This window comes from Pongo abelii, chromosome 2, assembly GCF_028885655.2.
Source record: "Pongo abelii isolate AG06213 chromosome 2, NHGRI_mPonAbe1-v2.0_pri, whole genome shotgun sequence".
Classification (NCBI taxonomy): domain Eukaryota; kingdom Metazoa; phylum Chordata; class Mammalia; order Primates; family Hominidae; genus Pongo; species Pongo abelii.
Genome location: NC_085928.1, coordinates 198,692,049 through 198,709,340, shown reverse-complemented (window position 1 = coordinate 198,709,340; position 17,292 = coordinate 198,692,049). Strand labels below are relative to the sequence as shown.

Genomic DNA, 17,292 nt, shown 5'->3' with positions numbered 1-17,292 from the left:
AATTTCAAAGACCCACTGTAGTCATTAAAACAGGAAAGTTGAGAAGGTGCAGAAATGTCAATCTCTCTACCCACCCAAGAAGGGATTCTTAAGGTAATTCATTTGTGACAGGCTTCAGTACATTTTTAGAGAGGAGGGGAGTCCTTATAGTTGTTGCAGTTAGAGCATCTCTAGCTGTTTTAACCTAAGGTGATTCTGCCTCCCCACATTTATCTCTATCTCTGTTTGTCTACATATATCTGTCAATCATCCCTCTCTCTCTTTCTGTCTCTCTGTCTATATTTCTGTCACTCTATCACTATTTCAAAACAAAACTGTAGACATAATCATACCTCACCTTATACTGCAACAAGTAGCTCATAAAAATAAGATTTTCCTACATATTCACAACGCCATTAATATCATCATGAAATTAACATTGATGTATTATCTAATGTATCATTCATATTCAAATTTCTCTAAGTTTGCTACCAATCCTTTACAGCTTTTTTGTCATCCAGAATTCAATCAAGACACATGCCTTGCATTTGAATGGCATGTCTCTTCAATTTCCTTTAATCTAGAATAGTGTTTTATAACATTGACCGTGTTGCAGAATTCAGGACAGGTGTCTTGAAGCATGTCCCATCATCTGCATTTTTTACTTCCTCATGGTTGGATAGAGCTGAAATATTTTAGCAAGACCACTGCCTAGATGATGCTGCAGACTTCCTACATTCAGTTGGCACATGCCAGTCTGTCCCATTATTGAGGATGTTAAATTTCATTACTTGGTTTAAGACGGCTTCCAGGAGACCTCTCCATTATAAGAGTTCCTTTTCTCCTTTGTACTTAAGTCATCTGTGAGGTGATCTTCTGGCACCTCTCCCAATACTTTTAAGCATACGATAATTATAATTCAATATAAATAAAACTGTTAAGAGTGATGAGGGGCTCCGCAAAGAAACAATAACTATAGTAACATATTCATGAATCATTCCACTTATAAAAAAAAAAAAAAAAGAGTGTCTTGGAAGCAAAGCAACATGACCACAAAGGAACCTACTCTGTTGACATCATTTATTTACATTTTGTTCACTCTCACTCCCTAGTACAGCTTGTAGTCTAGCAGGAGATCTACAACATGAAAGCACTTAATTACCTTCAGTAAATCAGCTACAGTTTAAATAAAAATTCCAGCATTAAATAGGCAAAGTAGTAAAGAAAGAGTAGGTGATGGAGTTTTGGCAGGGCTGAGAGGACAGTCCTGCAAAAAAGAGAAGTTATTTAAGGGAAGTGCTTGGCAATGCTATTTTCAGTCCAGAATAGGCCAAAGGTAAAACTCTGACAGAAAGCAAAAGAAGACTTTATCTATTGCTCTTGGGTCAGGCCCTGCTGATGCAAACACACTGCTATGTATTCTTTCTGCTCATCCTCAGGCAGACTTATGGACTCTCACATAGCAGCTCAGTCACACCCAACACAGTGCCGATATCTGCACTGAAATCCTTGACATCTGTGACTCTCTTGTCCTTCCTAGGAACCCGTGAGCCCCATGAGGGCAGAGCCTCTGCATTTGGGTGTCCCAAACACCCAGCACAGTAGCAGGCACAAAGAAGGTGCTTGAGAAATGTTTAAAGCGCGGAACAATAAAGGACAGTTCTTTTCACGAGTCCTTTGCCTCTTGATTTCATCTTTCTGGTAAGAAGTGCATCCTGGCTCTGGAGTGCATGTTTTTAACCACTATCCATAGAGCAGTTCCCATGGCATGTGATCTCAATGTGCAAGGACTCATGATAGACAATAACATTCTTAGCCTTTAGCCGGACGTTGAAAGCCTTCCCTAGATTGGTCCTAACCTATTACTTGAAACTTATTTCCCAATATTTGCTACTTCTCACATGGAGACTTAACTACAATGGTTTCATTCCCTGTTATGTCAAAACTCCCCTCATGAGAAATGACTTCACTTCTCTACTATCTTCCTACTTCCAAATCTCAATTAGCACGATTTTAAAGACTTACTCAGAGGCTAACTATTCCATAAATACTTTTCCATTCCTCTCTCTTGATTTTCTCTTTCCTTTTTCTGAATTCTCAAAGAACACTTGGTGAACATTGATTAAGTCACTTGTCACTTTCTGCCTTGTGCTTATAATATAACATCATAACTCTGTACACATATCCTATTAGACTATAAGAACTTCAAAGGTAAGACCCACATCTACCCCCACCACCACCTAGCAGAGCAGCCTAAATATTATCATAGGCACTTTTTTTTTTGTTTTCTACATAACGTAAATTTTCTTTAAATAATCCTGGCCTCAACTTATATTTTGTTAATTCTGTGTACTTAGAAGAGAATGCTCATCTCTTATTTCCCATCTGTCCAAAGCTAATCTCCACCATAAACACTCTTCTAAATATGTAGCCTGGCTAGCTTTCCCCATCTTTTACAGTGTGGTGTTTAAATGTACAGATCTGGATTCTAATTCAGTTCTGCAATATATTAGCTGTTGACATTAGGCAAATTAATATTTCTGTGCCTTAATTTCAAAATCTGAAAATGATAATAGTATCTATTTCACAGGGTTATGTTTTCCTGTAAGAGTGAAATGAGTTAATTCCTATAATGTAAATAAAATATAGTGCTGCCGTATCATAAGCACTCAATAAAAGTTAGCCATTTCTCCAAATTCTCAAATGGTTATTCATTCCCATTTGGCAATGATTATTTACCAATGACATACGTTCTACTGTTGCAGGAACTTAAATTTAAATTGAGCATTATTAATGGATTTTTAATGAGCATATCTTATGTCTTAAATAAAGTATAAGCCCCAAGAGCATGGGAGAACCCTGAGTATTGTATTGCGCATATTCTACATGCCAAGAACTTGGCTAAGTGCTTTGTATAAATATTTCATTCATTTCTTATAACAACAGTATAAGCTAGTTATTATTCCCATATTACAGATAAAACAAAACAAAAATGAAGGTTTAGAGGGAATAATACTTGTTCAAGTTTTCTAAGCTACTAAGTAGTAGGGCTTGGACAGTTCTTGAAGGGAAAGGTAATAATTTATATCTGTTTCCCAGAGTGTTCAATATATATTCATTCATTCAATTAGCATCTATGTTCAGTTTTTTTTTTATGGCAATATGTTTTGTTGCTATGATATTTGAAGCATATATATTTGGTAAGTCAGCTTTTCCTTTTTAATAGGGCCTAAATACAGAGACCTTATTTCTCACTTTTAAAAAATGTATTTTAGACCCCATTATAAACCCTCCTCACATGGCAATGACAAGAGCATTAATAAACTTTTTGTGTATTTTGATGTAACTAGAAACTGTGGATTTTCTATGTTTTGTTTTACTGTTCTCCATGCATTGTTGTTAATCTCCATCAATTTATGTTTAGCTTTATTGTTATACTTTAGATTAAGGATGTTTGTACATTGAACTTATTACTGTTGAAAGAAATGCTAGAGAACATTTGCCCCAACCGTTTATATACTGAGGTGGGAAATGGGGCTCAGGCAGATGGGTGACATGCCAGTATTGCTTGGCCAGCGAGGGATAGAGAAGAGACCACAACCAGATGTTTTATTCCCACTCTCTGTGCTCTTTTAGCTAAGCTAAACTGCCACCTGAACACAAATAAAAGCCAGGGTTTTCATATCCTAATACCTCCTACTTCATCTACTGTGTGTTTTTGGACTGGTGTGGTCAGTTGACCTGTCATTACATATTCCCATATAGGAGCAAAAAAGACACGAAAATAGAAAATATTTGAAGAAGCAAAAATCCTGTGCAATTTCCCCATCTTTGTGCCTTTACTAATACTGTTCCCCAAATGTCCTTTCTCTATTTGTCCTTGAAGCAGTGCCACTCAAAAAGTGGTCCATGGATGGGTGTCTACGAAATGCTTATCACCCTGGATGAGATAAATACAGGAACAAAGGAGTAATATTTAGAAACTACTATAAAAATTCAAAAGAGTAATTCGTTAATAGTTAACTCTAATAAGGATAAAATTTCATCTTCCATTTTATTTTGCGACTTTTATTTCCCTAGTAATTAATTTTAACTGACTCAACAAAAATACTGGTCTCCAACAGATTGGGAGGAAAATGGTCTTCTACCACAAAAAATGTGAAAGGCACTGGTTTAAAGGGCTCAGATTCAAGTGCCACCAATTCTTTACCAAAGTATTCCTGATGCTCCTAATAAATGGAGCTTTTAAAACTTCTGGCCGGGCGCGGTGGCTCACGCCTGTAATCCCAGCACTTTTGGAGGCTGAGGCGGGTGGATCACCTGAGGTCAGGAGTTCAAGACCAGCCTGGCCAACATGGCAAAACCTCATCTCTACTAAAAATACAAAAACTAGCCAGGTGTGGCAGTGGGCACCTGTAATCCCAGCTACTCGGGAGGCTGAGGAAGGAGAATCGCTTAAAACCCAGAGGTGGAAGTTGCAGTGAGCCAAGATCATGCCAGTATACTCTAGCCTGGGTGACAGAGCAAGACTCTGTCTCAAAAATAAAATAAAATAAAATAAAAATAAAATAAAATTTGCAACTATTGACCTAAGCCTTCTCATGTCTTTTATCACTTTCTACCTAGACTAGTAATTATTTGTATGCTTGTCTCACCTCTTCCTGAACAATTTTAACCTCACTGAGGACAGGTTATGTGTCCACAAAACCTCACAATCGGCATATAATTCATAAATTTGCATTATATTCATGGACTGGAAGGATTAACCATTCCTAGTTATTAACAAGTTTGAAGAGGGGAAAATTAAAACTACAAAGAGAACATCATTTCTCGAACTGAGATAGAAAAAAAGATTAAGATTACAATCTGGAAACTGGATATTAGACAATATCCAATTCCACATTTTTTACTTGAATCTTTAGACCAGTGAGAAATGGGAACATACAAAGAAATCCTATTTCTGCTTAATGGGAAGCTAATAAGTTGTCAAAAAATAAGTCTTCTTTTTTAAAACAAAAAACAAACAAACAAAAAAAACAGGGTCTCACTCTGTTGTCCAGTCTGGAGTGCAGTGGCACAATCACAGCTCACTGCAGCCACAGCTCACTGCAGCCTCGACCTCCCAGGCTCAGGTGATTCTCCAGCCTCAGCCTTCTGAGTAGCTGGGACTACAGGCACATGCCACCACACTCAGCTAATTTTTGTATTTTTAATGGAGACAGGGTTTCCCCATGTTGCCTAGGCTGGTAAAAAATAAGTCTCAACAATAAAATTTGTATCTAAGGAAACTCTAAGGACCACTGAAATTTTAGTATAAGCTAAGTAGACATCACATTTATGGCAGTCTTGCAAATGCAAATCCTACAATTACTTAGTTGTGGGGGGATGTATATCAACTCTCATGCATCTGAACTCAAATACTTTACCAGTGGAGCTGATAATAGTTCCAACTACTAAGGAAGGAAATCAGAGCAAGATAGTTACTTCAGAAGTCAGCTCTAGGCCCCACTCACCAAAGTATTCGTCAGCAGGTGGATTTTCCATGTCATACAGCATCTTTTTGGTCAGGTGCTCAAGCTCATCCTCTGGGCGGAATGAAGGGGCAACTGACGAAGGCCCCAGTTGCCCTGTATGGCCACCCTGAAAGGCAGAAAGCACACAGTCCTTTAATTGCCACCTAGACCATCAACCAAGGCAGTCAGCCTAAACAAGCAGTGATTGCACTGGAGAGGAAAAAGCACTGGACGTGGCTGTCAGGATACCTGGGTTTTAGAATTAGTTTTATCACTTATTCAGTGGCTAACCTTGGACACATCTCTTTACTCATTTGCCTTATCTAGATGAGTCATCTATCAGGCTTTAGAAATCCATGTTTACAATAGGAAGAATCTATTTTGTTCAACAATTGCTAAGTAATCACTATTTGCTGTTATACATTTATGAGAAAAATAAATTGAGTCTTTCTTTCTTATGAACCTTAAAGTGAAGTGAGTGATACAGGCACATTAATAATTAAAGAAAAACAGCTGCAGAAAGAGCAAAATAAGGGCATAAGGTGGGACCTCTCGCATAGCCCGCGATGGACTTCCTGAAGAGAGGGAGCAGAGCAGGCTAGGCCTTATTCAGCTAAAAGGGAGAAAACATACAGGTAGAAGTTTCTCACACTCAGGTGAAAAAAGTCAAGCAGCATAAAGAGCTTGTGGAAGTTGTGTACTTTGGGACCACATATAAACTTTGAGATAGGAAATGAGATAAATCTTATCGAGTACAGGAGTCCAGAAAGCGAACATTTTGGTTCTAGTTCTTTTGTTCCAGTTAAGGAAGTTGAGTAATTTCATTTTTCCAGCACTGCAAACAGCCAGATTTCAAATAGCGATGATAAGTCAGTAGCATTGACACTGGGCTGGTGTTGAAATGGGTGGGTGAGAGCAAAGCTATGAGGATGTGAAGACATACAGAGTGAAATGATGGACTTTGGGGCTTGGGCGCGGCCAGGTTGGGCAGGGGGTGAGGGATAAAAGACTCCATATAAAATGTATAGTTTTTTTATCCCTCATCCCCTGTACCCATATGGGACATGCAGGGCCACTGGGGCCTTTGTCTATTCCCCCTTCATTTCACCCTTATGGGTACAGTGTACACTGCTTGGGTGATGGGTGCACTAAAATCTCAGAATTCACCACTGTAGAACCCATCCATGTAACCAAAGCTCACATGTATCCCAAAACATACTGCAATAAAAAAAAATAATTAAAAAATAAATAGGTGGGCAAGCCAGAATTATAGCAATGTAAGATAATCAAATATCAATTGACAGAATACTTGAGATCATCAATGAAGAATAAAAAGTTTGTAAAAAAGGAATAAAGGCCATATACTAGATTTAAAGTAGCTTTGTGCTATGTGATTAAAAGGGAATTTATCACATTTTCCATTGCCTATAAATTTGACCATTTCTAATATTTCACCCCAACATTCTTAATAAAAGTGTTATAAAAACAGAAAAGCTATTATTTAAATTTAGAACTGATGATGATGTCTGCCATGGGTAATGGGCAGAGATGTGGGTTGGGAATGCTCTTGCCTTGATATTTATGCATTGTTAAAATAGTTGGCCAAAAGGTTCTCTTTTCAGAATGTTTATAAGAGTAAGTTCAACAAAACTTAAAGCTTCATATTCATTCTCCTATTATCTTCACTACACCAAATTAGCTCTTGGATGTGAAAATCCTGTAAAGTACAAATCCCTGAACACATGCTATCATTCCCAACATTTACTACAACAACTCCAAGATGGGTATTAATCATTTGTGTGATGTCTAAAGCGTTAAATGTCTTCTAAACATAGTCAAGAAGGTTGATTGGTACCTATTTGGCCTTTTCTCTAAAATAATTTTCATTTTTTTTGGTTTCCCAAAATATACAGATATTTGAAGTATAGACACGCAGAAGGCTGAAAAGGCCAAAATCATTTTATGCTGGTCACTAACCTTAGCCTGAGATTTTATTGCATTGTTGAACAATTTGGATTAGAGATGAGACAGTGATGAGTAAACTATGGCATATGCTCAGGTTACAGACAAAAAAATTGAGTTGCTTGCCTGGATCTGAAGAACCATTATGCTAATCTCCTCTTTGTGAGACAGGGAAACTGAGACCCCCCCCAAAAATCAGGGAGGGCTAGTTTTGATAAAGTCAGGACAAGAGCTCATCCTTGACTGACTTATTTATTAGCAAACATTAAAGATTAAATTTAGGACCTCCTCTAAACTGTAAACATTACCTGTCACACGAGGATTAGAGGAGCTACTGAATTATTCAGTTATTCTTTTGTTTATTGTTTTATCCACTCATTCTTACAGGGTTTATTCTGTGTACCTTCTGTAAGAACCCAGGAGGGACATGAAGATATATTACACACAACCTTTGTTTTTGAGAGTTTTGCAGTCTAGTGGGGGGGTAAGAAACATGCACAAATGATTAATTATAAAAAGCACAGGTCGGGCGCAGTGGCTCACATCAGTAATCCCAGCATCTTGGGAAGTCAAGGCTGGCAGATCACTTGAGGCCAGAAGTTCAAGACCAGCTTGGCCAAAACTGTGAAACCCCGTATCTACTAAAAACACAAAAATTAGCCAGGTATGATAATGCAAACCTGTAATCCCAGCTACTTGGGAGGCTGGGGCATGAAAATCGCTTGAACCTGGATGGTAGAGTTTGAGTCAAGATCGTGCCACTGCATTCCAACCTTGATGACAGAGGGAGATTCTATTCCCCCCCACACACACAAAAAAAGAAAAATTAAAAAAAAATATATATAGCATAGTATATTGATAGGTGTTTGCATAAACATGAATATTGGATGAATGGTTGCCAGTATTGTTAAACCTTAAATTGCATATATGTGGCTTGCTTCCCAGAAAATTGTGCAGAAGTACTCATACAAGTGAATAAAATTAAATGACAAAGGTTGGTCACAGGAGCCATATTTGAGAGGAGGAACAAGGACTAACAAGGTAAACTAACCAGCAAAAGAATCACCTAAATAGACAATGACAGATACATACATTGTAAATCTATGGAACAAGCCTGCAAAGGTGAACAAGACATGTTTCACAAAGAACAAATACAATTGCAGAATAGGATAGAGTAACTACAGTTTATTTACAGATCTATATAAAGACCGGGTACGGAAATGTTGAAGGAGATTCTTTCTGGCAGGCGGAATCTTAGGGGACTTCCACTTTCTACATTTGTTTCTTTATTGTACAGCAAGTAGTTCTACTTTTGTAATCCATGAATATAAATATTTTTAAACATGATGACTTCAAGTGATAAAGATATGCTGGACATGACCCGCTATCCTGGAGCTTCCAACCCAGGTCAAGTGAAGGACCCTGAGAGGAGCACAGTTTCAAAGTTGAGACGTAGTTTGGTGTGAGTGGGAAAAACTACAAGTGGTTCAGTATTTCGGTCTGGACAGGTAGAAAAATAGGAAGGGTCAGTTAATTACTGCTTCCATGCCATGCTGACATGTTTAGGGCTTCTCAGTGAGCTAGGGGCTCCAGGCCTTGGGTAAGAACGTGGACAAGTCTCAAAATCTAATGTGTTAAACTGTCTTTTGACAAAACAACAACAACAACAACAACAAAACAGGTATCTGTAGTGTACACAAAATTTACTTACAATTTCAAGAAGTTCACAGACCACAGGGAATATATTTGCGTGTTCTCAATTAGGAACATTCAGGCATTAGAAACCACGATAAGTGTTTTTAGAAGAGTGTTCTAATCATATTTAGAAAGTTCCCTCTGAAGTAGAGCGTGAATGGGAGAGCAGCAAGACTGAAATGAGATGGTGAGTTTATCTAATATACTAGTGGCCAGAAATAAAGGAATACATTATATGGCAGTATCATTATGGCTAGAGACAGAGAGTTGACTATGGCCTTCACTTGGCATCCTTAGGTGAGATCATCAACCTTTCATAACTTCTGGTTCTCTTCTATCAATGGACTTGCCAGTGGTACCTCACAGTCTCTGTAAGAATTAAAGTGAGATAACCCACATTCCACGATAAACAGAGTTTAACTACTTTCAGACAATTGTAACAAAGAGGATCTCTTTGAATCTCTCAAACTGCCTCTGAGGGAGTGGATTATTACAGTTCAGGTAGTGGAATTGAAAATGAGGTTGGGAAGTGACCTACACCTTTTCTCCAGGCTTGCAATACAGGGAGACCTTGAGCCCAAAATATGGTGTCACCTGTCTCCAAGCGCCAAGCATTTTTTCCCCAACCAAACAATGCTTCCCATAGAAAGTGCCAGAAAAGTACAAAATATTACCTCTAATAATAATGGTGCGAGTTGTTTTAATTAAGCCAAACGACTCTTAGAGAAAACTTGATAATTCCTGTCTTCAGTCTTAGGGTGGACCCTCAGAGAACAGACACAATTTATCATTGTCTCAACCTAATATCAGTTTCCCTTTCAATATAAACAAGGCAGCAAGAAGGCCGATCCTGTCCTTTATAAATCTAAGCCAGAAATTTAGATTCTACCCCTAGCACTTACATTTCAAGTATAAATCTAATTTCAAAGTACTTACCTTGTCAATATTTCACAGATTTTGAGAAAAACGTATCATTCTTTTTGTTCTCTGAATACTCTATTTGCTTGCTATGCTGTTTCTGAAATAACACTTGGAAAGGCTATTTTCTGTTAGATTCTACTCTTTTATCTAATGCTAATTATGGATTCTTGGTTTTTTTCTTATGATGAAAGATTCTGAGAGATCATTTCTTCCAGTATTTCTGAAGTTTATTTGGCTAGAGAACAGCCTCCACCTCCACTCCAAGGCTGTCACTAACTCAGTGCAGAATACTTAACACCTGTGGAATACATAATGGAGAAACACAGGGTTCCTCAGTTAAGAGTTGTCTCTCACACCAAAGAAGACAGCTTAAAACTTTCAGTGTTCGAGCCTAGAAGTAGTAATCCAGTACTATTCTCACTGTCATAATCAGAGACCTACTGTAATACCGCTCTCTCAATAGTGTTTAGGGCTCAATACCTCCTAAGAAAAATGAACAACTGTGTCCAACTTATTTGTTAATAAGCAACTTCTAGCATATTGTATGGGTAATAAAGCACGATTGAATATTTGTGGTGGGAGGTGCTGAAAGGGAATAATTTGTGTTATTTTGTTTCTCGTTTCTTCAGAAGTAGAAGTGTGAGTTGTATCAGCAACATATTCACTGTAGCATATTAATTCCTCATATTTGCAAGACCCTTTTCAAGGTGCCTACTTTCACAGATATGAAATCTCAAATGCCTACACAACAGCCCTGTATGACATGTAATCCTATTTCTGGATGAGAAAGTAGAGACCTAAGAAGATAAGTGAGCAACCTTGTAGAGGTACCGCTGCTTAAAAACGGCAGAACATTGAAACTGGGGTGTGCTGAGTTGGGCATACTTCTACACTGCAATGCCTCTCAGGGTTTTGATATCATTGTCTCCAAGACTTTCTAGCTCTCTTACTGTGCGGCAGTTTGGATTTTAGTCTGAGTCTATTATCTATCAGATAATCGAAAAGAGTCTATTCTTTTATCAGAGTGGAGGTTTGCTGCTAAATAGCAAAACAAAGACATTGTGAAGCAAACCTTTCTCTTAGAAAAAGACATTCTTGTAAGTATCAATCTTAATCACTAATATGTTTGTTTCTGAAATACCCGAATCTCTTACTAAAGGCAAATTAATGTTGTATGATCCACAGGTGAGTTACTGAGCGACAGATTTTAGAGGACTCTGTCAAAATTGTCTTAACGTAAATTTCCTAAGGGATTACCAAGTGCCAAGAACTGTAAGTATAAAGACAAATTATTCAGAGATCCTGTCTCTAACAACTCACAGTTTGGGAAGAAAGAGACATGAAAATAGGCAATTACAATAAAGTCTAAGCTCTAAAACACAGGTATGAATTCAGAGCTCTGAGATGGAAGAAGGCTGCCAAAAAAAGATGACCTGTTAGTTTGATCTTGAAGAATAAATTGCGTACAACAGACGGAAAAAAAAAAAAGAAAAAGAAGAAGAAGAAAAGAAAGAAGGAAGAAAGTTAAAGGCATTCCAGGAGGAACGTGTATATCTAAAAAACTGTTAAGAGGAAAGGCTGGGTGCGGTGGCTCACGCCTGTAATCCCAGCACTTCGGGAGGCTGAGGGAGGTGGATCACAAGGTCAGGAAATCGAGACCATCCTGGCTACATGGTGAAATCCCGTCTCTACTAAAAATACAAAAAGTTAGCCAGGCATGGTGGCGGGTGCCTGGTGCCTGTAGTCCCAGCTACTCTGGAGGCTGAGGCAGGAGAATTGCTTGAACCCAGGAGGCGGAGGTTGCAGTGAGCCAAGATCACATCATTGCACTCCAGGCCAGGTGACAGAGCGAGACTCTGTCTCAAAAAAAAAAGGAAAAAACAGAACTAGGATGAGAATACAGAAGTAAGATATGGTCAATGCCAAGCCTGTTTTAAGTAATGGGAAGTCATTAGGAGATTTAAAAATGGGAGCTGAGTTTTTATTAAAGTCATGCTTCTGAAGTAAGTGTATTGGCAAACATCTTCTAACACCAAGGCCATTGACACTTTCAAAAAAAATGCAGCCAGATATAGTGGCATTCTGAGCAATTTAGTGGCTACTATGCTTTAAAAAGGACTGATGTTTACGAAGCATGGCAGAGCCTGCTAACTGCTCACCAAAATCCATTTCCTCCTCTTGCTGGGCACACTGCCAGACTACATTTCCCATGCTCCTTGCAGTTAGATGTGGCCTTGTGAGGCACAGGAAGGATGGAGACTGGGCCCTGAACTACCACATGGAGATAAGTCACTCACTGGCCAGGCTGACCTGCCTTACGCAATACAATATGCTCAAAGGTTAATCGTTGAAAGTCATGGGAAAGTGAATGCTTTATATTCTTTCTATGCTTCTGTATTTTCCTTTCTTAAAGATTTTTTTTTTTCAGCTGAAAGTTATCTAAAACTGGTTCTTCTTTGCCATTCCTCTTTTCTTGCTAGGGGCCCAGGTGATTGTCATTCAAGAAAATATTTAATATGAAGCCAAATTTACAGCCAAATCTGGGTCTAAATCCCTGGTAAACCTTATGGGTGGGACTGTGCAACAATGAAGACTTGCTTCTGAAGCAAAATATAAACATGAATAAGACCCTTGATGAACAAGGAAACTCCACTAGATTAAGAATAACATACATAACAGTATCTGTCATATTTGTATAACACTTCATGGTATTAGATTATACATTTACATAGAAACCCATAAATACAGAAGACCTGACCATTCAGAATATCTTTAATCTTAGTTCTGCCTTTAAGTTGTCCAGTGATTTTGCTCAAATCATTTCCATTTTCTGAGCCTCAGTTTCTTTATGTGTAACATGTTATTTTCAAAGCTTCCTTTGGTTCTACTCTATCATTTTTTTGGGCCCATTTGTGCCCATAGTATGCAAGGCACATATCATTACCAATCTTTAGAGTGAAATCACAGATATTCATATTTACAGATCCTTTGTAGTCTATAAAAATAGACACACTGAGTAAGTGGAAACCTCATTATGACAGAGATTTCCATTTATGAGAGGACTTAGGCCAGTCGTCAGCATCCCCTGAAACATCCAGAACTTCATTCAGCATTCTGAATCTGAGTAAGCAATGGGCAGGTCACAGGGTTTCTGCAGCCTACTGAACTTTCACTACACTTGGGGCATGAAATCAAGAACACACAAAGGTTAATCACCTTATCATCCCACTGCCCCTTTTCTGAGTGGAGAAGAAAAATATCCATCATCCTTTCTAAAGGAAAAAGGAAGCATGGGAAACAGCCTGCACTAAGGTGCAAATGGCTCCCAGGAAAACACCACACCATCTTGCATCTTTGTTACTACAATTTACCTGCTTTAACCTGTGTGCTAAGGATCCATTTTACAAAATGGATACCCACTGTCTGTCACAATGTCAGCCCCCTGAGTTCCTCTGGGGCTGACCTTGGCATGATCATTTTTCTTTCTTGAGTGTTTACCTGCTGTTGATCTCTTTGTTACATAGTGTTAGATAACTCAAATTTACAGCAAATCTGAACCTTACCAGAAAAGCACCGCTCAGGCGGATAAAACACCGGGAAAAGGCAGCCAAGATATTCGAAAAGATTACATGATAATGAATACTCTATCACTCCGGGTACCAGAGCTGCTCATTTTTCTTGTCCATTTGTAGTGATGTACAAGAGGTTCCTTCCCTCAGAGGGAAAATAACTTCAATTATGTGTTCTTGAAAAAAAAGAAACATTGAAATTATCTTCTTTTCAAAAGGTAGAATTAGCCCCGTTTTAGAGCTGAAAGCCTGCCAGAAAAAATATATTTCTGATATTTTCGTTCTTTCTCCCCCCTCTAGTTAGTTGTGTCAAGTTTGCAGTTTGCAGTTTCCTGCGGCTGCTTCCACTTTTTGACTCTCACTGAATTATACTCTACTCTCAACATCTCGCTGCTTAAATGGAAGGAGCACCCCTTCTGGCCAGGGGCAGATGATTTGCTGGATACCTCTTCTGTTTCAGGTTAAAAGTGATGGCCACAGAGAAGGAAAGAAGTGGAAGGTGGATACCTGACTATCTTAACTGAAATCTTCTAAATGAACACTCCTCACAGCTCCTTGGGATTAGAAAAGCATGCTCTTGGTTCTTCTATTCTTATGTTCCATTTTATTGAAGAATGAATTTTAAGGACACAAAGAGGAAGACCCAGAAATTTTGACTTTAAAAGTTTGATTTCTTGCTTTGAAACTCATCCCAGTTGATCTTCAACTTTTGAAATCTTGATTTTCTTAAAACCTCTACTTCCTCATATTCCCTGTCTCATGCCATGCATCGATGCCCATAAAATGCCTTTTCTTAAACCAAATTTGGAGTCATAGCCAAGGATGGATGATTCTGAATTACAGACAGGAGGAGTTGTTGGAAGAGTTACTGCAGCTGGGAAAAGGCCTGGGCGTCCGGTCAGGGGGCCCTGGTCTCTGCACGCAAGGGTTTTATCTAGGCTGAGCTGGGGGAAAGTGATGTCTCTCCACACCCACCTCTCTCCGTCTCCACGTGTCAAGGCAGCCATAATAGTGCCTGGGCTTGGAGCATCTGGCTCTTAGGCCTGATGTCTAAGATACTACTTAAGTTCTCCAGTGATTTCTTTTTCTATTGTTGATTTTCTCATATATAAACTGGAGGATAATAATATCTGATTCATATGAAGAAGCTTTGTAAAATATTAAATATCAAATAAATGTCAGTTATAATTATCAGGAGGGACAACTTAGAAACCACTAACAAAGACAATTTTCTTCTTGGAAGTAGAATGTTTGCAGAATTAGATCTCTCCAGTAACTCTCCACTTTCCTATCTGCTGATAAAGGACTTCAGTGTAGTGTACCCGAATTTCACATTAATTGTTGCTTTAGCAAGGGATGGAATTACTCTGAGTACTTTTCAGCTACAAATCTTGAAATTCATGACATTTGGTGAACGTATGCCTTGCTGCCTCTCCAACTGTTAATTCTTGTACATTCTCGCCTTTAGGACCAAAAGACAAATAGTAAAGTAAAGCTCATGTTTGGCTATTTAGAGCAGAGCAGCCTCCCTTAGGCTTCAGCAGACAAGGTACAACCACTGATGTTATCCTGCCGGGTAGGCAAGAAGTAAGAAAAGCGAGTCGCAGAGCAGAAGCGCCAAATCCTCAGAGTCGAGGAGAATCTAGGTCAAAGATCTCCTGCCAACCTTATTCACAGTTCTCATTTCAGGGTTCCTTCCCTCTAAACCTCCATGTGGGCCCTCCATAAAGGAGAAAGCGAGTTTTCTCGGTGGGGTGAGAAGATCTCTATTTGTGTGAAGCTAAAAGAACCTATTTCCACAATGTTATGGCTAAAACATACACTCAGTTTTTCCCATTAATTAGGCTTTATGGATGTTATACATTAGGGATTTGACATAATAAAGGCAAGAGAGTTCCAAGACATTATTTCCATTGGATGGCTTCACCTAGGCAAGACCCATGACATAAAAGTTTGATGAATAGAATGAACCATTATTCAAGGTTGGGTTTTCAAACTAAAACCGTATTTTGGCCTTTGCTGTGCCCCACGTGCCTGGCAGTGACTCCAGGCACACGTTTCATCTCCATTTGGTTGCCTGGAAGAATGCAATGGGCGAGTTGCTCTAACATTGGGAAAAAAAAGGTTTTATCACAATGCACAGCTTTCTATGCATTGTCCCATAGAAAAACTATCCTCAATTACAAGCTACAGTTTTAATAAAGCACTATCAAAAAGACAGCACAGAGTTTCTGTTACCACGGCTCCAGCCCTGACTGGTTCTAATTCCCTGTCTGCTCAAAATAAGATTTTATTAATCTGTTATTTTAGATACTTGGATTGTCATAATTCTTGCCATTATAGTACCAAAAAAATAAGAAGATATTAAAATAGTACATCTGATAATTACAAATGTATAAAAATATATATGCAAAAGTGCCAGTATATGTTCGCCTATGTAAGTATTATCAAACAGCTACTAGAAGTGAATATATCCAAATGTTAACAAGACTTGTGTCAGGATTGTGATATTATGAGTAATTTGAGTTTTTCTCTTTATAATTTTAAAATTATCTAAACAGAATACTATAAAAATGGATAGCTCTTAGAAAATAACAGGAAACATACTTTATAAAACATGGGGTTCCAGACTTTTCTTTAGTATTTTCAGGTATGAAGCTAGGAGAGATTGGAGAGCCCGAAGTGTGGACAAGTTACCGACAAAAATAAGGCACCTAGATTTTCAGTCTGATATGCACAAAAACACTTTCCTACTGTACAAGCTGTTTCTGTCTAGTGGGCTTGACAGATGCCTGAACGTGACACAAGACACTGAAATAACATGCAAATCAGTTTTCGGTTTTAATATGCAAATATGACGCTTGGCACATCACTTTCCATGGCGAGGTAAATTTCTGTTTTTGAGTTTTTCGTGGGAAATGCAAACCAGCAAACAAATGGTTAACTCCCCATCTTTCACCTAACACAAGGTGGTTTTCATTTGAGTCAGAGCGGTTCTGGCTCAGCAATCCAAGACACTTAGGATGCAAAGAAAGGGCATGTGTTTTGTTCAATAACAATGCCACCCTAGGCAAGCAATCCTACCTTCTGACAGACACACCGATCACACTGAATTTTTGGGCCTCAGCAGGGAGGCAGACAAAGTGCCTAAGTGAAAATAACAGGAACATGTGTTTTTGCTTGACCAGTGAAAATCAAATCAAAGTATCTCAACATGGTGAGAAGATAAGCTTATAGCCAAAGAAGAGAAAAAAGTCAAGTGTCCTTGTTTCTAGAGTACACGAGCAGTGTAGCAAACTATAGCCTCCTATGAAATCTATATTAAATTATCCACGAATAATAGTAATTAATTAGGCATTAAAGCAGTCATCAAAATGAGTTAGATGCAACCAGTTCACAGAATTTATAATCCAGTCAGGAAATCAAGGTATATGAAGGAGAAATAAAAGAACAAAGCAAAAAACTGAAGTTGATAGTAATCAGTATGCCTTAGATATACAGGTTCTAGGGTCTGCTTACTTGGGTTCAAATCCCACATCCACAACTTACTAATTGTATGATCCAGTACAGGATGCTTAATTTTACTACGTATTAGTTATTTCAAAAATAAAATGGGGTAAATAGAATTTACTTTGTGAGTTGTTGTTTTAGAC

At 38.4% G+C, this 17,292-nt stretch overlaps 1 protein-coding gene across 13 annotated transcripts in view; it reads right to left on the bottom strand.

The window, feature by feature from the left end:
• LPP (LIM domain containing preferred translocation partner in lipoma) overlaps positions 1-17,292 on the bottom strand; it is a 741,130-nt gene that overhangs the window by 183,412 nt on the left and 540,426 nt on the right. For all 13 annotated transcript variants that reach the window (XM_063722385.1, XM_063722384.1, XM_024244471.3 and 10 more), the window contains one exon: positions 5,493-5,619. In XM_063722385.1, the coding sequence (XP_063578455.1) occupies positions 5,493-5,619 (127 nt within the window). The remainder of the gene's footprint in view (positions 1-5,492; positions 5,620-17,292) is intronic.